Consider the following 27,256-nt stretch of genomic DNA (forward strand, 5'->3'; position numbering starts at 1 on the left):
GAGAAAGAAAGTTGTGTTTTATTAGATTAAAAACACAGCTAGTAACAATGGGCCATATTGGCTTTTATATCGTGTTTAAAATATTGTGCAATTATGGACAGTACTTTATATTTTATACAGTAATTCATACACATTTTATAACTATGCGTGACAATGCATGTGTAATTATTAATCAGTTTAGAATAGGCCATTCAGTCGTTAAATTAAATTTTGAATTGCAAACTGTAAATCTACCAGAAATATAATTCACAATCTGCCCACTAGATGGCAGTAAGACATAGCTGCATTCATTACAGAGAGATGAGGTCATTTGCATGTTTTCAAAGCATGACATTTGGGCGCCTGCAGATTGGGCAGCAGGGCAGCTTGCCACAGTAATAATAAAGAAATGTAAGTCCACAAACAGTGAAAAAACGCCTCTGTATTTTAGATTTATAGAACAAGAAGTCACTTGTAAATAAAGCTGTTATTGCTCTAGCTAAGAATATTTATTAACTAAATAAAAAATGTTTTTTTAGCACAATACAAGGATGGATCTAGTCTGTCCGTCTCTATTTCTTGTAAAGCTTTTGTTTATATCCCCAGAGGGATGAGCTCACTAAGAATGACAGCGGCCTTGGTTCAGCGCAGGCCTGGACTATACTGATCCTGGGGGAGGGTACCGGGTGAGTATGCCATTATACATAATGAGTCTGCAAATGACAGATCTTTACGCCCGCCTTCCCCCACTAACACACACATGGGCAGCTGCTCACCCTCTCAGCAACACTCCCCAAACAGGTGGCAAATCTCATAGCTCATTAGCTGACAATACACACGCATAGCACACCAGCGTTGATCAATTCTTGCTCTGACTCTTCAAGACCTGTGGGTTTTAATGGCTTTATGCATTATATACAGTGACCCATAAATGGATTTGTAAAACTGCAACACTGCAATGAATATAATAGATAATATTTGACAAAACCTATTTATTGTTGTGAAGTGTTTAACATGCATTATTTTTCATAAGACGATGTTTAGTTTATTTAACACGAAGATGTTTCATTTGTCTAAATACTTCTGGGGACCAAATTGCTCATGAAATGAGAAGTAGGTTATATCTGTTTGTATACAGACCTTCCATGACCATATCAACCCATAAATTCTCCGCCAGCACAATTTCACACTTTTCACTTTTTTAATGCCAGTGTGAATTCCTGGGTGGTGTTTCTGGGCTTTCGTGGGGCTGCTGTGCTCTTGTTTTGTGCAGTCAAGGTGTGAAAGATTATACTTAGCTGTGGTCCTTTCATTGGTGAGTCTTTTCCACACAGATCCTGAACCAGTGCCGAACTGTCACTTGTCTTGTTTTGTCGAAGCGTCGGAATCTGGGTCATCAGGAATAAACAGGCCTTTGTATTTGTTGTTTCCTCTGTGTCGTCCAGCAGAGGCGGGCTATATGTCCCCCGGGGGGAGTACAGAGAGGAGGATGCTTTCATGCTGCTCAGATGTGAGGTCCAGCCTCCGGCTGCCACACACAGCTCTCCTGACTCGCACCAAAGGATCGTGTCCAAGCCCGGGAGAAAAATCCAGGGCCGGGGGCCACCGATGGGGCTTTTGAGGCCCATTGAATCAATCACCTCCAAGGTTTTACAAAGCCTAGAAGAGAAGAACTGTAGCTAATGCTGTACAGTGACTTCAGCCATGTAATACTTCACACTATTACCATAGAATAGAACTTAAGTTCAGTGATAGTGCACTTGCTTTAAATATGTTTTAACTGTTTTAAGTACCATTTATTAACATTCAAAGTAATAGCAAGAAAACGGTATAAATGTCTTTTGGCATTTAAGTTTATATGTAAAAAAATAGTTACCTCTAATTTTGTCGCTAATATGTAGCTATGGCTATTGTTTTACAATATGATGGCTGTTTGACCTGCATCAACATAAGCAATGTTTTAATAGTATGTTTAATGTTCTGCTTTAACTGCTTTAAGAAATTCTTAGTAACGTGTTAATCCTTTTCTTTTTTTATTTTGTGTTCAAATTTTTATTCATTTACAAGATTCATTTAAACCGTGAAAGTTGTCGATTCTTTAACAATTTTCAATAACATTTGTTAGCCTTCTTTTTTAAATGTTTTGCAAATACGTCTGATATTTGAATTTCAGTTTCATTTTTTTGCATTTGCATTCAAAATATTTTTGATATAAGTTTATATTTTAGATCAATTACTCAGACATTTACCATAAAGGCCTTTAGTCCCATTATACCACCATGTGAATTAGATATAATGAAGTAAGTTTTTTTATTGAAATACCGACCTTAGATATTAGTTTTCCCGAGATGTTTGGAGAAATTATTTGCATTCTATTTGATGTTCTGGAAAATTAAAACTAACTATAAGTATAAGACTTATACTTCATTATGGTAAAAATGACTCTACATTTTGTATGTGCAGCATATTCGCATGTTTGTGTATAATGTGTTGCCTAGAATAAATTCTTTAATCTTGTGCATGTATGCATTTAAAAATAATATGAATAAAAAAACCTGCTGCTCAGTGGGACGGTCATGTCTGGTCAATTAGGGTTGAAAGATTTGGCAACATAGCCACATACACAGTAATGATATCCTCATAGATCCGTCCGGCTGCTTCTCTGGAACAGATGTCCAACAAAAACATTCAGTCTGAAATTAAAAGATTACCTTTTTGCTACAGTTTCCTTCGAATCGGCCCAAGTAACTGACTTTTCTCAGATTTGAGGTTAATAAGATACCTCGGCCATCTGCTAAGCTCATCTAACTGGTCCCAGTAAGCACAGCTTTCTCCAGACCTCATATATCTTTAACACTAATCCACTGATGTGGTGATTGCTGATGTCACATGAACGTTTATTGTGCTCGAGAGCGCCTCGGAGCCTTCAAAGGGCCCAAAAGTCTCAAATTTATGGAACAAAAGCTTGTGATAAGGTGAACTCGGACAGCGCTCATCTCACGGCACCTGTTGCTCACCTCAGAGACAGCTGGTGTTCTAATCCTCAGGTCGTAAGACTGAAAATTGGTACAGAACGTCTTTCATCTGTCACACCCACAAGAACACGGTGTCCTCAATTATCTACCCCTGTCACCAGGTGAACCTCAACAGCAAAATCTGCCCAACAAGACCACCTTTGGTCACACAAATCCAGTTTCATCACCAGAATCTGTGGACCCATTTTCTTCTCGAAACTAAAATACAATCACCCACCTAAACCAGCTTTATATTTATCTCATGTTTAACAGTACAGTATAGCTATGCACCCGGCCTGCACAGTGTCCAAAGTCACAGCAGTCAGCCGCTTGTCACCATTGGAAAGACTGACCCATATTAATAGGCATCACTGGCAGTGGAGCAGCACGACCGTGTTTCCCGCCTGAACTGTGGGTGCCTGCCAGATGACTGGGTCTGTTAATGCAGCAAGAGCCTACCATCTGCTGTCTAGTGCACACAATGGCAGGCAATGTGCATGCATACCCAAGGGAGGGGCTTCAGGGATGAGTCCGTACCACATGTTGCATCAGGACACGCACGCACACATGTGTGGTTCGCCTGCATCCTATTATTATTCTATTCACAGATGTATACAAGCCTATTCTGTGTATGCATACAAATGCAAACGAATGCATTTTTACAGTATGTTAACATTTGAGCACGCAAATGTATACACGTCGTTTCAAATGTAAAGGGACCACAATTCTAGTTATATTGTACAGATTAACCAAGCAGGTCAAATCACAACTTTCTACAAGATGAGAAGAAACACATTTTCCCCTCCTCAAATAGATTAAAAGGTGAGCAAATGAAAACTGCTGAAGTCTGTCTCAAATATTTCTCCTGAGAAAAAGACCCAGATGTCTCACAAATGTCTCCATTAGAGTTTTAGAAGAAATCTCAACAATGTCACAAACCGAGCTCCGAGTCAATATTACATATAATGAATAATAATAATTGATCATAAAATATGATTATATTAAATTATTATTATTTCAAGTCAAATTTGTTCAACTTTATAGTGCTTTTCACAATATTGCATTGTATCAAAGCAGCTTTACTGTAAATGCGAAGTACAGACAAAAAATAAAAAGGTGCATCAAATATATTAGATGTATACGGTTTTATTATTAAGCAATAATAATACAAGCATGTTGGTTGTACTGCAAAAACAATCAAACTATAGCGCTATTAAATAAGCCTGCCTATCAAATTTTGTCTAAAGATGTATATATTAGAAGAACGAACTGTAAAAAGCTGTGCAAGGTTGTTAAGAACATTAGTTTTATAGAGCTATTAAGCAAATATCCATGTCAAATAAAAACGGAATAATGTAAAAAAATATATAAAATGTAAATATAAGCTGCAATGTATTTTGCAATAATACCATCAAAGATCTGAATATGAACTCAAATATGTTTCATCAAATTGACCCAAATCCAGATTATTTTACCAATACAATCAATACATTTAAATGAGAATGTAGCTGAAGAATTTTTAGGAGAAACATCTGAGACTAAGTTGATTCTTAAATAAAACATAACCGAGAACTCCATCGAATCGTCTGAGCTTTGAAAGAGCAACCTCTGAGCAATAACATTTTCTTATGACCTGTTGTCATCCTCTTTCTAGTCTTTGATATAATATATAAACCCATCCCCAATAATGCACTAGCACAGCAACATCTTGAGCCAACCGGTGAATAGAAAGTCATCTTTGCTGCTTGCAGATCAATAATCACGTCTATGAAGGTCAAGGCCGAAATTCCAACCTCAAAATTAAACCTCTTTCTGAATTTACACATCACTGTCAGTCAATACAACAGGTGTTTGTTTTGACTTGAGCCAGAAATGGCTTCAGTAGCCATCAAGCAAACAGTGCACTGTACAAAAGCCCTAACCAGCCGACCAATTTACCCGCGATGGCCCTTTGACACCACTCAAGCCAGCATTGGCCATCTGAAAAACACAATAGCAAAGTGCTCTCCGAGTTTGAAAGAAACATATAAGAGCACATGTGTTATGGGCTTGTAATGGCCGTCAACAGCAGAAGGCACGTCACCGGGGCCTTGTGCCCCTCTATTCAGGGGAAATTGAGTGAATAGGCCTGCAAAACCAACAGACATTCAGAACAATAGAGCCAAAAGACATTATTTCATGGGCGAGTGGGCCTCTTTAGACAGAGCAGCTGACCTGTGGAGAGCCTGGTTGTTCGGGGAGGGCGTGGGTCTGTGGACCCCGAGGGCAGAGATTTGCGGCACCCCCCGGTCCAGTGACAGGGGACGGCAGTCGACTTACGAGACCGTCTTCATTACATTAGCAAACACCTGGCTTTCTACTCGAGTTGAGGACTTTGAGGTGTGACATAAAAGGTGACCATTGCTCGAAAAGTCCCGAGGAGGACGGAAGAGACATCGATCATTTCATACAACTCACAGCCTTTCAAGAAAAATACAGAAGCGTCGATTTTGAAAAGCGTTTATTTATTTTTAGGTATGTGAATGAGAATTGTTTATTGTAATATCAGAAGCTGGTTATAGTTGTCAAATACAATAAAATATATATTGCATGAAGAGTGAATACGTCATGTGAACGTGTTGCTTGCCTTCATGTGTGTCAATTTGATACATTCGCTTCCCTCAACGTACGGTTACGTTAAAAATGTGAAAATAAGAGAAACAAACAAGACCTTTACACACAAACAAAATGAGGACGGCCAAAACAGACAAACATATCTTAAAGCAGTTATCTACAATGTTACATACATTACTTTTTTTTATGCACAATGTGTAGTTTGCTACCTAGTAGTGTTTGTAAATTCAAATGGTCAGTATTTGTGTGTTTAAAAGCTGGGTTACAATCGCAGAAAGCCACTTAGTAACCTAACAATTTAATAAGACCAATGTGTTAGGTCGGACCCTAATACTGATAAAACCTTCAATGTTGGGGTCTATTCTTTCCCTGACTAAATGCGAATAACCTTGAACTATTTCACAAGGACTGTCCTCAAAGCAAACAAAACATTTCACTTCATATGAGAGCAAAGCAATTGTCCTACACTTCCTTTAGAAAAATTGTGTATGTGTCCATTCCTGCTGTAACTGTCATTAGCAGCGAGTAAAACCTTACTTCATTCTCCAGAGTACTAAAACTCTGTTTATTTACACCATATTACGCTTCAGATGTCATTGTGACATGTCAGTGTTATATGTGTAAATACATTCAACCACCACATACAGCAAATTGTAAACACTACAGAGGGCATAAAACAAAATAGATACAAGAGACGAACCAACAATTATACATTTAAAAGTGCAATTTCTCTACTTGAAACACATGGAGGCTGAATGCTGCTTGCTGCTACCTTTACGACCAACCAATCGGCTTAAAATCAAGAGGACGGATCCTTGAAAAAATGTTACGGTATAGGCCTGTTCGACCCAGATGCGAGAAATTAGCGGTTGTTAGACACCAAAACAAACGGAAGGTAGTCAAATCCTTCAGAAATATAATTAGACATTTTCTTTATATCTTTAAAATAAATAAATTAGTAAAGATTTAATAAATAGAACCTACAGCTCTAAACCAACGAATCTCTCCCACCAATCTGTTCTTGGAACGTGTTACTTGTGACGCATCTTGTGCCATGGGTACCAAACATGATTTCAGCTAAATTTCACGAGCAGCCACGATGCTGGATTGAGTCAGCGATGTTACGTCTCCAGATTTTCAAGATGCATTTCAACATCCTTCACTTTAAAACAGAAAACAGTTGCGAGGTACCTTCCAGTAGACATTAACTTATATTCATGCTATACAATACATTCAGTGAGTGTCCTAGTCAGAATAAAGGATAATCATCGGGGTTGACCCTGTTGCGTTTGGAGCGGATACGATTACGTTGCAAGTGCTATCCAGTTACCCTACGACACCGTCGCTGCTCCGCACCCTAACAAACAACCACAGTAGTGCAACACTGCTAGTGCTTCCTATGCCGAGTCTATACAAGTCTCTAAAAAACGTAAAAACATCCACAACCTTTTGTGTCCTTTCTTTGAAAAGGTTCCTTTAAAAGCAGCTCTTAAAATCAGCACTGTCCATAGATAAAAACGGATACAATTCATCTCTACGTTAAAAAACACCGTAAGCTAAATTCTGCAAATCTAGTGCTAAGTGTATTTTAGCAGGAGGACAACCAGCATGCGCTTTGCTATGACTCTATTAAACTTAAGCAGTACATTGTTATATCAGTAGGTGTCTAGCAAACATCATAGTGAACGTTTGGGTTTCCTACAAGTCAGATTGTCTAGGAGGTTAAATGTTGGAGCGATGGAGAAAAGGGGACGCTTAGAGGACGAGAGCTCTGGAAATGCAGCTGCTGGGCTTTAAGTAACGTCTAGCCTGCTCGGTCATGATCAGCTGATCCTCTGTTTTTCCAAAGACCACCGCCTCCCACTCGTTGTTGGCCTAATGGGTTGAAGAAACAGGTATCGATGTTTGTCTCTGAAAATACAGTAGGATATGAGATCTTGTATTGCTTTCTTATGGTGATGAATTACCGTCGTGGGGATTTGGTACGGTGGGCTCCTCTGGATCATGGTCTCTCCTTTGCCTTGTGGGCTGAGGGAGCGGACGACAGAAAGTGAAGTCTTCAGCGATCCTGGAGAGCAAGTGTTCTCGTCTCTCTCAGTCAACGGCATCATGAGCATGGAGCTGGCCAGCAGACCTTCACTGTTAGACTATGAGAAAGAAAAACTCTTACAAAAAGGAAGTAAATTCATGATTTGTTTCATTTGTCACAAGTTGTTTTTACCGTTCCATTGTTGTTAATCTGCTGTTGGGGAAACAGCTTTACGTTCAAACAATCCCAAGTGTCCAAAACCAAAGACTTTCTTACTTTACTAGCAGGAGCTCCCATCTGCTGTAAATTCAGCAAAAATACAAAAACACAATGAATAGAACAGCATTTAGACAAAAGCTGAGCATAACGTAGCTGTCTTGAATGTGGCTGGTACCTCATAGGTTCTGTACTGAAGCGGGTTCTGTTCTTGTGTGAAGATGTCAGACCCGGTTTCTTCCTTGAGAACCTCTCTGATGTCCTCTTCAAGAAGTGCGAGCGATTGCGGCTGAACACACAGAAGTAGTTAACTAAAAAACTGAACATTCAACGTAAAAAAAACATTGTCATGTCATTTGAAAAATGGGATTTAAATAATAATAGGTATTTGAAATGTATTCATATGCATGGTAGCGTTTGTTGTCATCTCTGCAATTTATGCTGATTTGAATCAATTAGAAACCATGCTTTATGACAGTAGTATGAAAATAATAAGAATCACCATTGAAAATAATACAAATGACCAAAAATATGAACAGCCGTATTAAAAAAGGAGAATATTAAGATACATTTTTGACAGGAGTTTTACGACTTACCACAATTTTCAATGGGCCGTGCATCTTCTCCTGAGCGGCCAGCGCGTTTTTGAAAGGTGTGGGTGTTCGTGGGGTGTGGACCATAACATTCCTGTGAATCTTTGGGGTCCGAAAACTGCAAAGACAAAAAAATACAATAAATGTACCGTTTGGTTTTAAGACAGATGGCTTAAGGCTGAGAACGAGTAAGAGCCTCACCCTGCATTTTCCTTCTGGTGTTTCGGGGTGGTCTCTCTCTGGTGGGGTGTGCTGAGCAGACACTTCTGTCCACACACCGGGGTAGACGTAAGGGCAGGATTGTCCAGGCTCAAGGCTTCACCACCAGATACATTGAAAAACTACAGTATATGGATAAACACAAGTTTGAGTTTCAACCTCGAAGAGATTAGAGTATTCTGTGGAAAACTGAGGAAAATCATGTCGTTACCTGAGAGGGGGAGAAGGGCAGACCCTTGACAGGGGTGTTTTTTGGCGACAGCCCACTGATTTCTACATAGAATCCGCACTTCCTCTCATCTGCAGGTGACTGATCCCCTCTTTCTCTTCTCTTCTTTCTCATGATGGATGGTGGCGGAGAGCTGAACCTGTTCGTGCATGGGTTCGAAAGAGTCGCACACTTGCTCTGGTTCACAACAGCACACTGACTGCTCATCTCTGGGACAGTAGGGGGGTTTATCGGGTAGCCCAGGTTCTCTGTGGTCCTTTCCAGGTTTGGACAAGCCCCGCTGGGGTTAATGGGCTTTGGGGAGGGGTCACCCTCAGAGAGATCAAAGCTGGTCACATCACTCCAGGCCAGAGGGTCCTGCAACACCAGACACAAGAGGAAAACAGCTCAAAATTGCTTGTCCAATTTCATTGTTTTCATGTAAAAAAAAAAGAAACGAATCAAGAAGGTTCTACAGACTAAAAAAGAGATTCACTCTGCCCACCGAGTCAATAAGCTCCATAGTCTCGGCAAACTCTGGTATGGTCTCAAGCGTGGACAGCACAGCACTGGCCTCAGCAGCCAGGAACTTGCTGGGAGAGACAGGCAGGGGCATAGCAGCGGCCCGACCCTCCTCTAAACCACACAGCTCCACCCCTCTGTCATCCAGACTCTCCATGGTATCCTCCGGCAGGCTGTCCGACCAGCTGGAGTAACTCTCTGGGTTCTGGATTGGACAAAATCATCGAAGTCAAAAAGGAGTTTAAAATACTTAAAAGGTTCAATATAGAAAGAACAGTGATGTGGAGGAAAGAGTAGACAGGAAAAGATCTGTAAATCTACTGAGCTTATCCCTTTTAGTATCTAAACTTTGTATTGGTATAGGTTAAAATCTTGGTCAACCATTTACGATATGTAAAGTTGAAAAATATCTTCCGTAAAACTGGGAAGGACCTACACTATTTAACATTAGATACACTTTATTAAAGTCATAGTTCACACAGAAATTGCATTTTGTTTACCTCTTGTCATTTGAAACCTGTTTGACTTTCTTCCGCAGAACACAAAAGTAGATATTTTGAAGAATGTTGGTAACCGAACTACGGCGGTACCCATTCACTTCTATTGTACGGACACAAAACCAATGCAAGCCAATTGGGTACCCCAATGGGTACCAACATTCTTAAAAATATCTTCGTCAGAAGAAAAGTATGTTCTGGAAGGAAGTCATTAAGGTTTGAAATGACAAGTCGGTGAGTTAACGATGACAGAATTTTCATTTTTGGGTGAACTATCGCTTTAATCACAGACTACATAGACTGTATTTAGAACAAACCAAATAAACTTCACAAATACCACAGGTCATTTTACTGTCCTCATAGCTTGTTGCGGCAGGTTAGGACAAATCTCAAAATAACATGAGAGGAATACTTATTGTCATGCTTGGTTAGGAGGAGGACATAGTGTAAAATGTAAACAGAAATAAAGGATAAAAAGGATTGCCAACTTTTGGGAATAAATAAGTTAATACTATGCTTAGGCATGCTTCTGTAGCTGGGTGGAGCATTGCGTTAATAGTGCAAAGGTTTGATTCCCATAAATATTGATCAAATGTATACTCTGAATGCTTTGGATAAAAGCATCTGCCAAATGCATAAGTGCAAATGTTTATTAATATAATAAAAATATGACAATGATACTAACAAACATGCAATAAACAACAAAAAAATAAAAGTATGAAAACATTCTAACAGAACGCTACAGTTCAACCCAGCCACTGTGAAGGTGAGGACTAGAGGCTCTAGTTTATGAAACCATAGGGAAGGTGTGAGAATGAGTGAAGGCAGGCGAGGTTTACTGAGCACAGCTGGATATGTGGGTATGGGGTAGGAAGGCAATGGGGTCTAAAGCGCACTACTCTACGGTCAAACACACACTGTTTCTTACACGAGGGCCCGACTGTCTTCTGACTTCACACTCAGCTGACATTAGCAACAGCTCTAGATCCTTAATTCTTTTCTCTTTGTCGGGGTCCTCTTGGCACGGCTGTGAGGAAGAGAAACCGGGAGGAAGAGGCGGAGAGACGAAGACACAACTGTTTACCGACAATTTATGTGAGGTCTTTATTCGGCCCTGAATTTCACCAAGCAAAAGCACTTCGATTCAGATATTTACATTGTTAACTTTACATTCTGTACATTTTTTGCTAAAAGTATTTTTTAATGATTTTTTTAATGCATTCGTTGGCATTGGTGAAATTCAGATTCTAACCAGTTTAAAACACCACACACATGCAGATTAAACAAATATACATACACACAAACAGTAATATTAGTTGATTCTTTAAATTAACAAGACGGACACACTTCCGGGAGCAGAAAGTTCAGACATACAGGAAACTAGAGCATGCTGGGAGGTATGTGCAATGGGACTTACCGACACAAAGCTAGAGATCTCGACAGTAAAGCTTTCCATACACTGGCTACTTTGTAAATCATATGGGTATCTGGGCAGCTGACAATAAAAAATACATTTGCACATTTTTGTACACATTATACACATTATGTACTTAAAGTGACAGTAAAAATGAAAAATCTGTCATCAACTTTCTTCCTTTTGCAGAACACCAAAGTAGATATTTTGAAGAATGTTGTTAACTGGCACCCAAAGTGGTTGCCGACAATGTTCGGTAACCAACATTCTTCAAAATATCTTCTTTTGTGTTCTATGAAAGAAAGAATGTCATACAGGTTTGAACTGACAAGAGGGTGAGTAAATGATGAAAGGATTTTTATTTTTGGGTGAACTATCCTTTTAAGACAAAAGAAAATCACCCATATGATTACAATGATCTGCGTGAATTATCACCTGTGACTGGCCACACATGAGCCCTTGATTCTGTTTGTGTGGATAATCCACAGCTGGTCTGGCTTTGGCCTTTTTCTTCTGGCCCGGGTCACTTCTGTTGCTCTTGTTGGCCTCCTGTAAGTAACCTTCATGTTCCACTTTTCTACGCATGGTGGAGTTCCAATGGTTCTTAATGGAGTTGTCTGTCCTATAGGAAACCAATAAGTCAAATGTCATTTTCTTGACTATACAGGCACACTTTTATACCATCATAAATAATATATACATATACTGTATATATATACTCTGATACAGACGTGATAAGGCGTAGGTTTAGCCACATTCAAATTTCTACCTTCCAGGCAGCAGTTTTGAGATCTCTGCCCAGCGGTTGCCCAAGCGTTTATGAGCTTCATAGATGATGTGATCTTCTTCTTGCGTCCAGGAGGATTTTTTCACCTCTGGGTTGAGGTGGTTGTGCCAGCGCTCTCGGCACTGTTTGCCTATGCGGCCCTGTAAGTGCTTAGCGATCACTGACCACCGTTTGGGCCCGTATTTATGAACCAACTCGATCACCTGTGAAGATGCCAGACAGATGATAAGAAACCAGCTACAATGTTCTTTCATCAGATGAAATCCTACAATGGTGGATCTAGTCTGAAACGATCCATTTGTCCTCTATAACTGCGTATCCCTTCTGGCATAATACCAGTTCTGCTCATTTTTGAGGAGATACAAGAACTTGACGAACTAAAAATACAAACACCTTGCTGTATATTAATACCCAAATAGGTAGGGAAGACGACCCTTTGTATTCAGAACACTCGGTTTTTCAGGAATCCTGTCATGCAACATCTGTTGTAACATATCCCACCACTCTTCAAGAACAAAACCATTTTAGTTCTCTGGGCTAAAGAAGAGGAAATGGCATCATCTTATAAAACCATCCCACCCGATCTGACATTTTCCCTATTTATCCATCCATCTATCTTTGTCTTGCTTGGAGGACACAGAACAGCCGGCTCAACTTACCCTCTGATCCTCTTCTTTTGTCCAGGGTCCTTTCACCAGCTCTGGGTTGAGCACTTTTTGCCAACGGTGCTGACATTGGCCATCTGTCCTTGTCTGTCAAAGTGCAACAAAATCCCAAATCAACACCTGCTGCTAGTACACACCTATAATAACATCCTTAAGCTAATAATGCAACACATTTACCACCAACCATAGCAGTTCTGTTGAAATTCTATCTGGTATTTTCATGGCAACAATGTTACTTTATCTGTAGTGAAGTTGTTAAGTGGCTTGTTTTGAACGCTTTTGTATTTCACCTTTTAACTTTAAACCTTACATAGATTCTTCCACAAAAACAATATTAAAATCTTTACAGTTTCACCAGGTTATAACTACTAATTCAAAAGCGCTCTACAAAGTCCTAGAAACGTTTCAATGTAGCATCAGATCAAGCAAGTTACTTACTGGAAAATTATTAGCGATTAATTTCCAGGCATCAGTTCCGTGTTGCTCAACAAGTTTCTTGAGCTTTTCGTCCTGTGTGAAAAGCAGAGGTCATGAGCTTTATCTTCTCAGACACTAGACTAGTCTAGAAAGTCCCACCCGTTCCAGTTTCACCTAGAAACCCTTTTACAGTATTACTCTGAAACCTGAAACAGCATAAACATATAAAACATATAAAAATCACTAAAGACAAGTGAAAAGGAACCTCATCTCTGGACCATTTGATTTTGCCCAGGGTCTTTTTAGGATTCTTGGGGTCTCTGCTGTCAGGGTCTGTAGAATGACGTTCATCATCCTCATCCTCACTGCAGCAGAACGCATGAATATAGAGAATATACAGTAAGGAAAGAGGAAATCATAGTTTTACGCAAAATGAAAATACACATTTTGCTTCATCGGACAAATATGTTGTATAAAAAGAGCAGTTTACAACTTCAAACAATAAAATCACTCAAAGCAAGCTACAAATGAACTCAAGCATAAGAAATTAACCTGAGGTATACCCAAAAATGAAAATTCTGTTATTACTCACCCTCATGTCATTTCAAACCTGTATGACACAAAAGAAGATATTTTGAAGAACATTGGTAACCAAACAACACTAGCCCCCATTGACTTTCATTGTATGGACACAAAACCACTGAGACATGTATAAAAATATCTTCTTTTGTGTTCCACAGAAAACAGAGTCACATACAGTTTTTTAATGATCTGAGGGTGAAATGATCCCTTTTGAATTATCCCTTTAAAGCACACCAATTAAATATAAACAACAAAATCTATGTTTATTTTTTGTAAACCTAGACAACGGCTGTGCAAAAGACTTCAGTTTATAGGAATGCCTTGTTGCCTGGTAACATTTCACCCAAGCAGTGAGACAGAGAGCATTTAATCAACACCGTACACGGGGTAAATGAATCTCCCTGGGATACCACGGCACAAACTTAATGGAAACCATTTATCCAAAACTTAAGGTAAAATGAGCACTAAAGAAGACCTGAAAACGTACTTGCTGTGGAGCTAAAAGAGCAAGTAAAATATTAAGGAAGTGTAATCATTAAGAAAATATGCCTAAGCAAGTCAGCATACAGTTTTTACCCAGAAAACCTAAGCTGCAAACTCCAAAGTGGTGAGGAAATGTGTTAATGTATTTTTAGGCCTAAATCCAACTTTGAGCGAGCTGGTACAAATATGGAAGTTCAAAATCCTTATAGCTGTGAAGCACAGAGTTATGTTTCACACTGGCTCTCAGTATTACCGGTCACCTAATGAAAGAAGTATTGTCCACAAACATGCAAATTGAATTTCAGTATGATCTCCACCCTCCAGGAAGGGGTGGGCGATGAACAACCCTGTTTTTATTTCAGAGGTGCTAGTTATGCTCAGTCCCTGGAGTCATGCAAACAAAATCTGTAGGAACTACAAGTCTACCTATACAGATTAAGAATTAATAGCTGGTGCAGTTACATTCAGTCTTTATCGTCTATCAATGCGACCCACCGAAATTTACAAACCTCCCAACCAAGAGCTATAGACAAAGGGGCAAGGGAGGAGCAACACATGCAAAGCTAACATGTTCATTCATTCATTCATTAATAACATCATGGTAATGTTTGTCCTTTGAGCCCCAGAAGCAGGCTGTACATTCCGTTCCTTTACAAGTCGTTATTTGGAAAATCGGACTCGTGTATTTCCATAAACCCAACTGGATGTGAATTCTAAGTGTTGTTGCTGGCATTACATACAGAGTTCTACACTTCTACTGTTTTTTACCCAATAATATGGACTGTAACTTATTTTGTAACTGTTTTTTTACATTGTTTCAGATGAATTATGTAGAAATACTGAACAAAGCAAGTTGTATTAACCAGAATTTAATTAACTGTATTAACCAGAATTTAATTAACTGTTTCAACAAAGTTGTATACATATACTTTGTGGTTATCATTGTAGTTATTGGTAGCCACAAAAGCAGCAGGGCACAAGGGCATTTTTATGACACGTTATCCCCCTCTAAACCAGCATCACACGTTATCCCCCTCTAAACCAGCATCACACGTTATCCCCCTCTAAACCAGCATCACACGTTATCCCCCTCTAAACCAGCATCACTTGTCAAGTGCACCGTCCTGTACTTCTTTATTTGTGATCAATCACACTTGTATATGAATCTAAGCATTTTAGCTCATTTCTGAACTGCAGTCAGTCCAGTTTTTTATTCTTTGGCCCTAAAATGTTTTTTTTTGATAATAGCAAATTAGCATGCTAGTTAACGTAACTTTTGCTGGACTGTGACCCGAGACAAGCTAACGGCTAGCATGCTAGTTTAACATTAGTCCATGTTGCCACTAACTTTCAGATTCATTTTGACAAAACGTAAAAATGAAGCCTATGCTGTTAATATGTAACATTTTTGGTCTTGATCATTTTTTGCTGAACGAGTTTTCTGGATCGTGATCAAACTTGCTGATCGTCATCAGCAGGTGCGACGACACGACGTGTCATGGATCTGGCTGTCTGATCAAATTGAATATAATACTTTATTAATATCTTACATGATTTTATTGCGAATTTGCAATTATTGTTGTTTTGAGCTATAACGTCCGTTGCCATTGCGATGTCTATTTTGAGATAAATACCGATCTTAGATAAACACTTAACGTAACGTTACTTATGTACAAAAGCATCAACATAGGATCTGTAACGTTACATCTATACACAATCCACAAAATAATATGAATTATTATTGCAATAAAGATATTAGTTTGTATTTCCTTTACAAGACGTCCCATGATCTCACCTGCGAGACTTCATGTTGGCCATGTCAACTGTGTTCACCGCTTTTCCAAGGACAATGAGTTTAAAACATCCAATGTTGCAGTTCTTGAAATCAAAACACAAAGCGATCTTAAGTCCACTGACATTTATCCACACATGCCACTGTCACACGTGTCTACTTCCAGTGAAGTGTAAGATCCGTAGATGCAATACAAGAGTCACATTCCCGATAGCCCTTATCCAATAAATATTAAAGAAACAAAAATGTCCTTCCAAAAATATATGTTATTAAATAATCAACGTTACAGATGTAAATATTCCAGAACAATCTCAAAACAGTAAGAAGAAAGATCATCCATGTACATGTATGTTAGTCTAGCCCGCCTTGAACACACACACCCCTCTGTACTGTCACTCTGGGTTTCCAGTGCGTGTTTTTTCCACTCATTCTGCTTTATTTTTTGTCCATCCCGCCGAATCTCGCGCCCAGCCTCCTTCCGCAACCGAGTTTGAATCTGCGCACGCGGCCCCGCCGCTGATTGGTCTGAAAAGAGGGGCGGAGCAGTGCATTTTGTTCTTGGACAGAAACAGGTCTGGGACGGCCGACGAGGATTATTTGCATGCATTATTTTGATTTACATATTACGTCTATTGCTGAGAATTTAATGTTAGAATTGCAGTTTTGAAGGCGTATTGTGGTGAATATATACGTTGCTGCCCAGTTTTTAATATTATAAATTACATTTCAGCAAAGTAAAATGCGGATCTGAGTGAACGAATGACTCACCGCTATAGTCTTAAATTAGTCCATGCTGCCCCCTTGTGGCTTTTTGTGATCATTTGGGAAATGTTGGAGGCATTGAAACGATACACCGTTCATGGACGTCAGAACAAATACCTACTCATGCATTTTTTAGTCGTTTGCTTTTTCCATAACTAGTTATAAAATAAAATAAGTACAATGTAACTTCTTATCAACAGTCATTTGTATTTCATTTTGACATAACAAATTAAAGTAAGTGTTTGATGTCGTACGTTTAATACCAAGTCTATACGTCTAGTAAGCCTATGTCCCACCCATCCCAGTTATGATTTTGTCTCCTTCTGTCGCACATTTCCTCAACAGGCAAATTAACAACTACATAACAGAACTAAATATATATATATATATATATATATATATATATGTATGATTTATCTTAGTGTTTAGAGATACAGTGCAGATTCATTTCATACGTAACAAAAATTTGATTCAAACATTTCCTTGCTCTTATCACGTATTTAAATGTCAATTTGTTAATAAATAGCTGGTGGTGGCATGATTTCAACATCTTTTGGAGTGAGCGGAGATGGAAGAACAATTCCAAACTTCTCCCCCAGAATCTCAGTGATCTCTTCATCTGAAAGTTCTTCGGTGGTTTTTGTAGTGTTCCGTTGGTCCTTTGAGGCCAGGCTGGTCACAGTCAACTTGCGGCCCATGATTGTGATTCTTCCCGTGGGCAATAAGAGTGAACAGAGAGACTTGCAGAAGAAAAGTGAGCTTGCAGAAGTCTGATGGTATTCACACATGGCTTTGAAATCATCTCTTTCACGGGGTTCCAGAGTAAATTTGTACACTTCCTTCCAACAATAGCCTTCTGCACTCACTGGTACCTCAGTCTCAGAGTTCATTTCCATGAAAACCATTTTTCCCTGAGTTCTAAGGCGATACACCCCATGGCTCTGTACTTGGGGACTATCTGTCTCAAGAGACAGAGGAAGCTGGAATCCTGAACCAAACCCTACGTCACAGAGCCATCTATGCCCATCCAGCTTCACCATTATAATAAAATGGTCAAAGGGAGGTCCGTAAGCACCGGTGAACCGATTCCTCACCTGTCCGGAGAGAATAGTCACGACAAAGCCCAACTGAGACAACAGCCAAGAAAAGAGTCCATTCATTTCAAAGCAGAATCCTCCACGGCGCATGGACACGATTTTTTCATAAAGATGTGGCAGTTCAAGCCTGACCCGTTCTCCGATATGAATAGTGAGGTTTTCAAAGGGAACTGTCGATAAATGATTGAGGTGAACGTACCGCAATGTGTCCAATGTCGGAGGACATGGACCCGAACAGCCGATACGTGCCAAATACTTTTGAACATCCATTGCTTTACTAAGACCTCCGTTAGTTTCAAAACAAAGCCACTAATTAAAAAACTGCAAAACACAAATAGGAGCAGTCGAAATAAAAAAGGCTGAAATGTCAACAACCTTTCAAGAACATGCAAGTTTTATCTCGCAAGCCCAAGATTGTGCTACATCTCAAATACAACAGTTGCCAACAGATTGTAGCACAATCTTGGGCTTGTTGGTAGTCAAGGACACTGGGCATAACCCCAATGCGAAACCTTCAACGCATCCTTAAAGGTATTTGAAATGTAGCACCTCAAATATAAGAGCAACGACCCATTGAACTGTACTGTGACATATGCCACCTTCATGGGTCCATGACTTTAAAATGCTACAGTAAAAATGTCTGCTTTTTGGCTTGGTGGTAGTCGAGGACACTGGGTATAACCCCAAGTAGAAACTTTCAATGCACCCTTAAAGGTATTTGAGATGTAACACCTCAAACTGGCCCATAAGTGCACTGACCCATTGAAGTGTATTGACACGTATGCCAACTTCATGGGTCCATAACTTTAAAATTATACAGTGAAACTGTTTTCTTTTCTGCATGGTGGTAGCCAAGGACACTGGGTATAACCTACCTTTAACATTTTTAAAGCACCATCAAAGACAACTAAGATAAAGCCCCTCAAAATGGGCCATAAGTACAATGTCTCATTGAACAGTATTGACACATATGCCAACTTGATGGATCCATAACTTAAAAATGCTAGAGTAGAAATGTCAACCTGTATTTTAATGTACAGTAATTAGCCAAGAGCACCATATGTAATCAATAACTAGTATATTGAATGGTACATTGGTTTGGTTTGGTTTATTTCGTATATAGCACTTTTCTGCTGCCACAAGCCCAAAGTGCTGTACATTACATCCGATAATCATACACACACCAAAAAAAATGGACAGAGCCAAACATAACAATAGAAAAAGAACACACCTTGAACTGTTGTTCGTTTTGTCTTTGTATAACTATAATAACTATAAACCAGAATCAGAACAAGCTTTATTTGCCAACTGTACACACGCACAAACACAAAAAATAGAAAAAAAATGCATAGCATATAAATACATAAGATGTAAGAGGAAAAGTTAATTACAGATCTGCAGTTAATACTGCACTGTAAAAATGAAAGGTTCTTTGAGGAACCATTTGGGGTTCTTCACATTGCCATGCTGGCGGAACCCTCAGGGGAAACTCAAGACACAGCTTCACGAAAGGCGGTTCTCTGAGGAACCCTCAAGGCTTCTTGGGGATCCCTCTTATTAAAATGGTCTGGAACCATCTTGGGTGCTTCAAGGCACCATTTCACAGTTCATATTTGCTATTCACAATATTTTAATATGCAGAAATACTAAAAGCAAATACAAAGCAAACAGTTTATTAATAAACAACAACAATTTACATTGAATAAATATTCACAAAATAGTCAATATTGTACAATTCTAAATTCATGAAATCAAATGTATAATTAATATTGTGTTGGTGATATTGTTATAAATGAAAACAACATCTTAACAAAACTAACCAAATAATTTGCCTTAACTTTAAATACAAATACAGAAATATTTCACTTTGTACAAATGTACAATTGTAAAAAAGTCCAGCAAAAAAGTAGTCTCTAAAGCAAGGCCTACACCAATGGTAAAGTTGTACTTTGCCAAAAAGCAAATTCTTGCGAGCAAGAAAAAAACAATGCTGTTCGCTCCAAATGGGTTTCCTGCTATTACCAGGTGGTGTGAGGATCAAAAGTCAAAATAATTTCTATAGTGCATTTCACAATTTTGTATTGCTAAAGTAGATATGTATTTATGGCAAAAAGAGAACAGGAGCTGCGCCTGTTGGCCTCAGGTGTCCCAGGCAGTGCAAGGATGAGCATCAGGTTGGGCTGGAGCTGGGTCTGTTGGCCTTGGGTGTCCCTGGGAATAAGACAGAGATACAAAAAAGAGGGATTAAGATAACGTCTCAAAACATTACATTTAATCATTTAGCACATCACAAATTGGTTTACAAATGTAACAATAAACAAAATATTACAATGCCTGTTAGTCACAGCTTTGGTCTATGGTTAAGGAGTACAATAGGCTATTTATAGCAACAACTGTAATAATCCACTCTATTCAGATTTTTTCATTGTCAGTGAGTGTTTTTACATGTGCAAATATAACAAATAACATAATAATAAAAATATCATATTAAATATAATACTTACTTTTTTGTCTACTCAACTGTAAAATACTGAAAATTCTGAGGAAAAAGGATAAAAACAAAACTGAATATGATAAAAATATTTAATTACAGACAATTTATGTAACATGGGTGGGGAAACCATTCAACACAAACAACAACAAGAAAAAAAGAGCTATACATTCACTAAAAGTGGCTAAAAGTCATTGTTTGTCATTTAATACTACCGTTACCCATTTAACGTTAGCCCCCAAGCTTCATCATTAACTTATATTCGTTAGCATCTCGGCTAAAACAAGCGCTGTCTACACTGTGTAAAATAAATAAACGGTTTAAATAGCCAAAAACGGCCATACAATTAGACGTGTCAGAGTACACATTTATATAAATAGTATATAGTTAACATATTTCAGTTATTTATATATTTTGACTTTACTTACCTCTTACCTCCCAACCAAGAGCTATAGACAAAGGGGCAAGGGAGGAGCAACACATGCAAAGCTAACATGTTCATTCATTCATTCATTCATTCATAACACAGGGTTTCTCAAGTTTTGAACTGAGTTCAGAGTGAGATTTTGGTGGCGGCGGGGGTTTGGGTGGGGACGGGGGTCTGATCTGAAAAATGTGACATAAATTTGTACAAATAAAAAAATATTTTTCATCATTTCTTAGTGCATGTTTGTGTGTGTGAGAGAGAGATAATGGTTAGTGTTGTTTATTGTAGGTGTTGGTAGCATGTTTTGAGGCCTTCAGCACAGGGGTTGCTGGCTCCCACTTGAAACACTGTGGTTCCAGGCCAGCCATTTTCACTGTCATGATGGATGACAGAGTTCCATCCAGTGCCAAGCTGTTCCTGGTTTTGGTTTTATTTAGTCCAGCCATGGAGAAAACCCTCTCATATACATATATGTATTTATCTTTAGTGTAAATAATAAAACAGCACAACAGTATAAAATCAAACAATTTAACAGCATAAAACGAACAATATGATAAATAATGAGTTAGAGATACAGTGCAGATTCATTTCATACGTAACAAAAATTTGATTCAAACATTTCCTTGCTCTTATCACGTATTTAAATGTCAATTTGTTAATAAATAGCTGGTGGTGGCATGATTTCAACATCTTTTGGAGTGAGCGGAGATGGAAGAACAATTCCAAACTTCTCCCCCAGAATCTCAGTGATCTCTTCATCTGAAAGTTCTTCGGTGGTTTTTGTAGTGTTCCGTTGGTCCTTTGAGGCCAGGCTGGTCACAGTCAACTTGCGGCCCATGATTGTGATTCTTCCCGTGGGCAATAAGAGTGAACAGAGAGACTTGCAGAAGAAAAGTGAGCTTGCAGAAGTCTGATGGTATTCACACATGGCTTTGAAATCATCTCTTTCACGGGGTTCCAGAGTAAATTTGTACACTTCCTTCCAACAAAAGCCTTCTGCACTCACTGGTACCTCAGTCTCAGAGTTCATTTCCATGAAAACCATTTTTCCCTGAGTTCTAAGGCGATACACCCCATGGCTCTGTACTTGGGGACTATCTGTCTCAAGAGACAGAGGAAGCTGGAATCCTGAACCAAACCCTACGTCACAGAGCCATCTATGCCCATCCAGCTTCACCATTATAATAAAATGGTCAAAGGGAGGTCCGTAAGCACCGGTGAACCGATTCCTCACCTGTCCGGAGAGAATAGTCACGACAAAGCCCAACTGAGACAACAGCCAAGAAAAGAGTCCATTCATTTCAAAGCAGAATCCTCCACGGCGCATGGACACGATTTTTTCATAAAGATGTGGCAGTTCAAGCCTGACCCGTTCTCCGATATGAATAGTGAGGTTTTCAAAGGGAACTGTCGATAAATGATTGAGGTGAACGTACCGCAATGTGTCCAATGTCGGAGGACATGGACCCGAACAGCCGATACGTGCCAAATACTTTTGAACATCCATTGTTTTACTAAGACCTCCGTTAGTTTCAAAACAAAGCCACTAATTAAAAAACTGCAAAACACAAATAGGAGCAGTCGAAATAAAAAAAGGCTGAAATGTCAACAACCTTTCAAGAACATGCAAGTTTTATCTCGCAGGCTGTATCGCTGCTTCACAAGTTTCAGGAAGTTCAAGGGTCGAAACTCTCTCATGACGTTACGCCTTCATAAAATTCATCTTAACCGGGTGCAATGTCTTCAATCGACAATAAACTATACTGAACACATATTAAAATGACAAATTAAATATGCAGTTTTAAAAACAGTCAAGAGAACGAGCGTGTTCGACATTATGAGGCGTTGCGCAGTCTTATTGGCTCATGACATCAAGTACCGCGAGAGCGCACTGCTCCGCATGCTTTAAGCTCGCTCTCGCGGAACTCTGATGTCATACGCTGAACAGTCTGCGCGATCAGCCTGCGTGAAGTCGAACACGCTTATCTGCTGTTTATTTCTGTAAAACCTAGCCTTAAGGTAACGCCCTTTTTGTTGGCGTTGACCAATCACATATAAGGAGCTCTATTTGCTTTCTAGGCAGTATCTAGCAACACTGCGTTGCTATGATAAACAGAGATGCAAGTCGACCTTCCCCGGGTAGATAACAAAAATATTGCGACGCCTTTGAATTTATATCGCTTTCTATTAAAATGAAGTAACTCATAGAACTGAAGTATAGTGTAGTAAAAACCTAAAGTGGTAAGTCGTGTTGCATGGTTAAATTATCTTGCTATTTAATTTACATTGAGTATACAGCCTTTACGAATTAGCAATGGTTCAACTAGTAACGTTTTTAACATTTTTTAGCAAAACTGTTTGGATTATAGTAACCATTGTAAACACAAATTTACCATTGTCTGACCATAGTTTAACCATGTAATTTGAGGTAAAACTATGGTAATACAAATAGTTAAGTATACAAATATGTAAACATTCCACTAAAAATAACCAAATATATATGTTTCACAAAATTAATTAATTTAATTATATAATTATACATCGCTTAACTAATTTTATCGTTCATTTTCCTTTTATTGTGTTCACATTTTGTTTGTCATTAGTTTAAAAGGAACCACAGTGATGCCTCCTCCTGAAACAATATACTGTGCCCAGCAGATCTACATACCCTCAGAGCTGCCCAATATTTTAAAGCAGTTCACTAAAGCTGCTATTAGAACGCAGCCACATGATGTTCTGCAATGGGCTGTTGCGTAAGTGTGGTACATCATTTATGTTAATTTAGTGCTTCTTTCTCTAATGAACATATCTGTTCATTATTTGTAGCATATGTCATTTATGCCTTATAATGCAAATAAAATACTATATAACAATAACAATATTAAAGTCTATTCTTTTCAGCTACTTCTCAGCACTGTCAAAAGGTGAGCCTCTACCAGTTAAGCAGAGGCTAGAAATACCAGTGGCAACACAGAAAACAGACACGGGACTTACACCAAATCTTCTGAAGAACCTTCATCAACAGGTGTGACCTAAAGTCAATTTCCCTCGTAAACACATTTTGAGTTAATGTACTTAAACATTTTGGACAACATAGGAAACATAGAAAAATCTATTTTTAATGCACCTGCTCTGACGTTAAAAGTTTTGATGTGATTTTTCCTTTTCTATAGTTTGCATCTAAAGAAATCATCACAAAAGAGGAGCTTGTTAGGACGTGGAAAGGCCTGTGCTTGCCTATTGAACAGCTTGACACAATCTCTGCCCTTGGTAACTTCAGTGAAACTGTAAATTGGATGCAGTTTTTTGCCTTAGCATGCAGTGCTTTGGGAGGGGTGAGTAACCTTCAATATATAATGATAAATTAAACTTCATATAATGATATTGTGTGGTGGGAACCTTAGTAAAAAGGCTGAGGTAATTCTACAGATAGACTCTAGAGGGCAGCATTGCATTTTAAACTGAATCGTTTTACCGTCCATGGACTAAAATAACTAAATACTGTGTAAATCACAATTTGTTAAGCCAAATAGTGTGGATAAAGTGTTGTATTTAAAAACCAGTACTGATGTTTCCACAGACCATCATAACCGCCTTGAAACATGCATGTGAGATTTTGACGGAGGCCCCCGAGGGGGCAGCAGCCCAGATTCCATTCAGCACATTTCAGAGTCTGTACACATACCTGGCCCATCTGGATGGAGAAATTCCAGAAGAACAGATTGACAGCTTCTTGCACAGCCTTCAGGAGCATGCGTAAGTGTATACATGCTTAGACATTTCATTCAAATGTTCCCAAAGAGAATCCAGGAATAAATGTGTGACACATTAAAAAGTACAGATAAGTGTGTACATACAAACATGCCTTATTTCAAATCTATGTTTGAATGGACATACAAATAATAAGTTCATCATAATGTTAATATGTGATAAATACAGTATATACAGTATATTACCTCAGGCACGATCAAGTTGACTTCTGCAAGAACAAAATCCGTGCTGAAAGCAGACAATTGAGTAACTAAATGAGCAATAAAAAGAGCCTTGATTGAATGAACTAAATTTTTTTTACTGTGTTTTATTTTTGTAACTACAAAGGTACGAAACGATAAAGTCCAAAATGAATTGTTTTGAGATTGTTGCTCTAGGCAACTTCATGTCTTGTTATTACAATTTTCACCTGTGAAATTACAAAACCTTCTGTTGTTGTCGCCATTGTTAGAACCTAAACACAGTCAAGACTACATGAAACACAGATTCAAAAAATGCATATTTTATCACTTAAAACATCACATAAAGCCATAGGGTTACGTAGATTTTAAATAGCAAAATACAGCTATTAATTAGAAGCATAATTATTGTTGTCTGCTCACAACAAGAAAAAGTGATCTTATGAATTTATGAAACACTAGTTAGCTTTACTTCTATAAGCATTTAAGTCCCATGAATACTTTTGTTATTATGTCATGGGTTGTCATTCAGGTTTTACAGAAGAACATCATTTTCTCAGCACTGTACTTCAGCCTGTGTTTTATATAAAATTTAAAGCATATTTAAAGTTATGTCTAGAGTTAATATCCTGTTTGTGTACTTGTTCATTTTGTATTTTTTGGAGGATCTACTGACAGAAATGCAATATAATATACATAACTATATAACATATAACATTTGCATGTTTCTAGCAAAGGCTAAAATAAATTCACCATGCTTTCCATTCACATTCCCAGAAGTGTTATATATGTATTATTAAAAAATGACCAAAAAAGCCTATAATACCATTTGTCAATTGAGCATTTGACCCTCTCTTGTTTTATGAAAAACAATTTGATGTCAGTAACTGCATTTGTGAAAGAGAAAAGCCCCAAATGACAACAGGAAAATATACTTTCTAGGTACATACCACTTAATTATTGATACCACACTGTGCCCTTTTCAGCTCTCAACAGGCACAACGAAAGCAGATGTAAACGATTGCTAGCATGCCCATGCACATGTCTGAATGAAAATCATTCAAAAACGCTCCATTTAAAATGCATTCACTCCAGCTGATTCATCTCACATTTATACTGCAATTGTCTTGATTTACTGTACAATGCTCATTTACCAGACAAAATCCATTATTGTGTTATTAGAAGCAGGATATTCAAGAAAGATATTTGGTCCTTGTGAACGTCTGGGCCACATGTCAGAAGGACAGTGTGTTAGAATGATAAATACCACAAACAAAATACCCGATGAGATCAGATCTCCTGTTTAAATGTTAAAACAGATTACACATTATAACTGGAGACTTGTTTTGCTTTCAGAGATCAACAAGGAGGAATGGTGCAACCTTCACATATTACAGGCCCGTGTGACACTGCCTGAGAGTCCAGGACGGATGGCCTTCATATGCCAACAACATTCTTGTTGATGCCTACCGCACTACAGTACATGCTCGAACGCTGTAAAATACTCTGTGTTGATCATGTGTTCTGCCTGCTTTATTCCGTATATCGATGTGATTTAAACCTTAATAAATCTTCCAAATCTCACACGTAGCTTGTCCGGAATGGTGTAGCAAAAGTGAAAGCGAATGAAGAGGTAAAGTCTGTTTATGAGTTTGATTCGTGTGATGAGCTTGCTTTCACTTTTGACTGTGACGTAAGTTTCCTGTTTGGGGTTTTCTAAACACGCCACTAACCTGTGGGGTTTTCTTGCGAGTCTTTCCAACACTGTTGTGGCCACATGTGTGTTACTTCAGTTATGCCACACTCACACACATGTTGGGTTTTCATGTTTTATGGGGACCCTTTTCATACTGTACGAACCCTGTAACTTTCTGTATTTTTACATAAAAAACAATAGTATATTTTATAAGGTGTTTTAAGGATCAAAAATGTTTCCACAAGGTCAAAATAGTACAATTATTATTTCCATTTAGGAGAGTTGGTGCTTTCTGGCACATTAATAGGCAAATTTTCCTCATTTAGTCCGATTAATCACCTTTTACAAGAATGTAAAGTGGTTATGGACTAATTTAGAATCTAAAGGAGGTACTTCACATTTATAGATGCATTATTGAGAGTTATTCACTATATTTTCTCTAGCTAGTTGTCTATGAAATGAACTAATTGACCCTTTAGTAATCAAGCTCCTTTGAGCTAAATTGCCATCAAGGATGCAGTTCACTATCCTATTTCTTTTCTTATGCAAGCACTACACAGTCTTCATTTTAAACTCCCTTTTAAATAAACAACAGATTGTGTCATTCACACACCACGTCGCAGCACAGGACTGACACCAATACCCAGGTGCTTTTAAATAACATACAGTAGCATCTAAGATTAACTTTTACTTTTACACGGAGTTCCCCTCACTTCTGATCAGATCTCTGGGGATTCATCAACTTAAGCATCCCAGAGTGCCGAGCTAATAATGATCTAAGCCAAAGTGTCTGAAGATCTACA

The 27,256-nt window shown here is 38.5% G+C and overlaps 4 protein-coding genes across 7 annotated transcripts; 1 reads left to right on the forward strand and 3 right to left on the reverse strand.

Moving 5' to 3' along the window:
* Positions 1–5,495: 5,495 nt before the first annotated feature.
* On the reverse strand, positions 5,496–16,495 carry mybl1 (v-myb avian myeloblastosis viral oncogene homolog-like 1). 2 transcript variants are annotated; one of them, XM_057322658.1, is made up of 16 exons: positions 16,034–16,495; positions 13,439–13,538; positions 13,195–13,266; positions 12,751–12,843; positions 12,074–12,294; positions 11,740–11,926; positions 11,308–11,385; positions 10,819–10,917; positions 9,377–9,598; positions 8,875–9,249; positions 8,646–8,785; positions 8,448–8,562; positions 8,030–8,140; positions 7,828–7,935; positions 7,574–7,753; positions 5,496–7,481 (listed from the first exon to the last, which is right to left on the reverse strand). In XM_057322658.1, the coding sequence occupies exons 1-16, from the start codon at positions 16,054–16,056 to the stop codon at positions 7,362–7,364; spliced, it is 2,244 nt and encodes a 747-aa protein (XP_057178641.1). In that variant the 5' UTR covers positions 16,057–16,495; the 3' UTR covers positions 5,496–7,361. The 2 variants fall into 2 exon arrangements, with proteins under 2 accessions (XP_057178641.1, XP_057178642.1); XM_057322659.1 differs by lacking the exon at positions 10,819–10,917.
* A 732-nt stretch (positions 16,496–17,227) lies between these two features.
* Positions 17,228–18,159, reverse strand: LOC130547214 (arylamine N-acetyltransferase, pineal gland isozyme NAT-3-like). Its single transcript, XM_057322971.1, has one exon. The coding sequence runs from the start codon at positions 18,157–18,159 to the stop codon at positions 17,308–17,310; it is 852 nt and encodes a 283-aa protein (XP_057178954.1). The 3' UTR covers positions 17,228–17,307.
* An 849-nt stretch (positions 18,160–19,008) lies between these two features.
* Positions 19,009–22,623, reverse strand: LOC130547066 (arylamine N-acetyltransferase, pineal gland isozyme NAT-3-like). 2 transcript variants are annotated; one of them, XM_057322716.1, is made up of 3 exons: positions 20,809–22,623; positions 20,394–20,428; positions 19,009–20,100 (listed from the first exon to the last, which is right to left on the reverse strand). In XM_057322716.1, exon 1 carries the CDS (start codon positions 22,312–22,314, stop codon positions 21,463–21,465), a length of 852 nt encoding a protein of 283 aa, XP_057178699.1. In that variant the 5' UTR covers positions 22,315–22,623; the 3' UTR covers positions 19,009–20,100; positions 20,394–20,428; positions 20,809–21,462. The 2 variants fall into 2 exon arrangements, with proteins under 2 accessions (XP_057178699.1, XP_057178698.1); XM_057322715.1 differs by having other exon boundaries at positions 20,394–22,623.
* A 309-nt stretch (positions 22,624–22,932) lies between these two features.
* ropn1l (rhophilin associated tail protein 1-like) lies at positions 22,933–26,553 on the forward strand. Of its 2 annotated transcripts, none has more exons than XM_057323017.1 (6): positions 22,933–23,048; positions 23,411–23,560; positions 23,709–23,832; positions 23,981–24,142; positions 24,388–24,563; positions 26,114–26,553. In XM_057323017.1, the coding sequence occupies exons 2-6, from the start codon at positions 23,430–23,432 to the stop codon at positions 26,172–26,174; spliced, it is 654 nt and encodes a 217-aa protein (XP_057179000.1). In that variant the 5' UTR covers positions 22,933–23,048; positions 23,411–23,429; the 3' UTR covers positions 26,175–26,553. The 2 variants fall into 2 exon arrangements, with proteins under 2 accessions (XP_057179000.1, XP_057178999.1); XM_057323016.1 differs by having other exon boundaries at positions 22,933–23,046; positions 23,398–23,560.
* Positions 26,554–27,256: the final 703 nt, after the last annotated feature.

The sequence above is a fragment of the Triplophysa rosa genome, linkage group LG23 (genome assembly GCF_024868665.1).
Source record: "Triplophysa rosa linkage group LG23, Trosa_1v2, whole genome shotgun sequence".
Classification (NCBI taxonomy): Eukaryota; Metazoa; Chordata; class Actinopteri; order Cypriniformes; family Nemacheilidae; genus Triplophysa; species Triplophysa rosa.

Coding starts and splice junctions, on each gene's coding strand:
- mybl1 (XM_057322658.1), bottom strand. CDS start 16,056: ATGGCCAACATGAAGTCTCGCAG. Junction 12,844..13,194: donor TAATCGCTAATAATTTTCCA/GTAAGTAACTTG, acceptor GCACTTTGACAG/ACAAGGACAGATGGCCAATG. Junction 10,918..11,307: donor AGATCTCTAGCTTTGTGTCG/GTAAGTCCCATT, acceptor TCTTCCTCACAG/CCGTGCCAAGAGGACCCCGA.
- ropn1l (XM_057323017.1), top strand. CDS start 23,430: ATGCCTCCTCCTGAAACAATATACTGTGCCCAGCAGATCTACATACCC. Junction 23,561..23,708: donor GTTCTGCAATGGGCTGTTGC/GTAAGTGTGGTA, acceptor TATTCTTTTCAG/CTACTTCTCAGCACTGTCAA. Junction 24,564..26,113: donor CACAGCCTTCAGGAGCATGC/GTAAGTGTATAC, acceptor TTTTGCTTTCAG/AGATCAACAAGGAGGAATGG.
- LOC130547214 (XM_057322971.1), bottom strand. CDS start 18,159: ATGGATGTTCAAAAGTATTTGGCACGTATCGGCTGTTCGGGTCCATGT.
- LOC130547066 (XM_057322716.1), bottom strand. CDS start 22,314: ATGGATGTTCAAAAGTATTTGGCACGTATCGGCTGTTCGGGTCCATGT.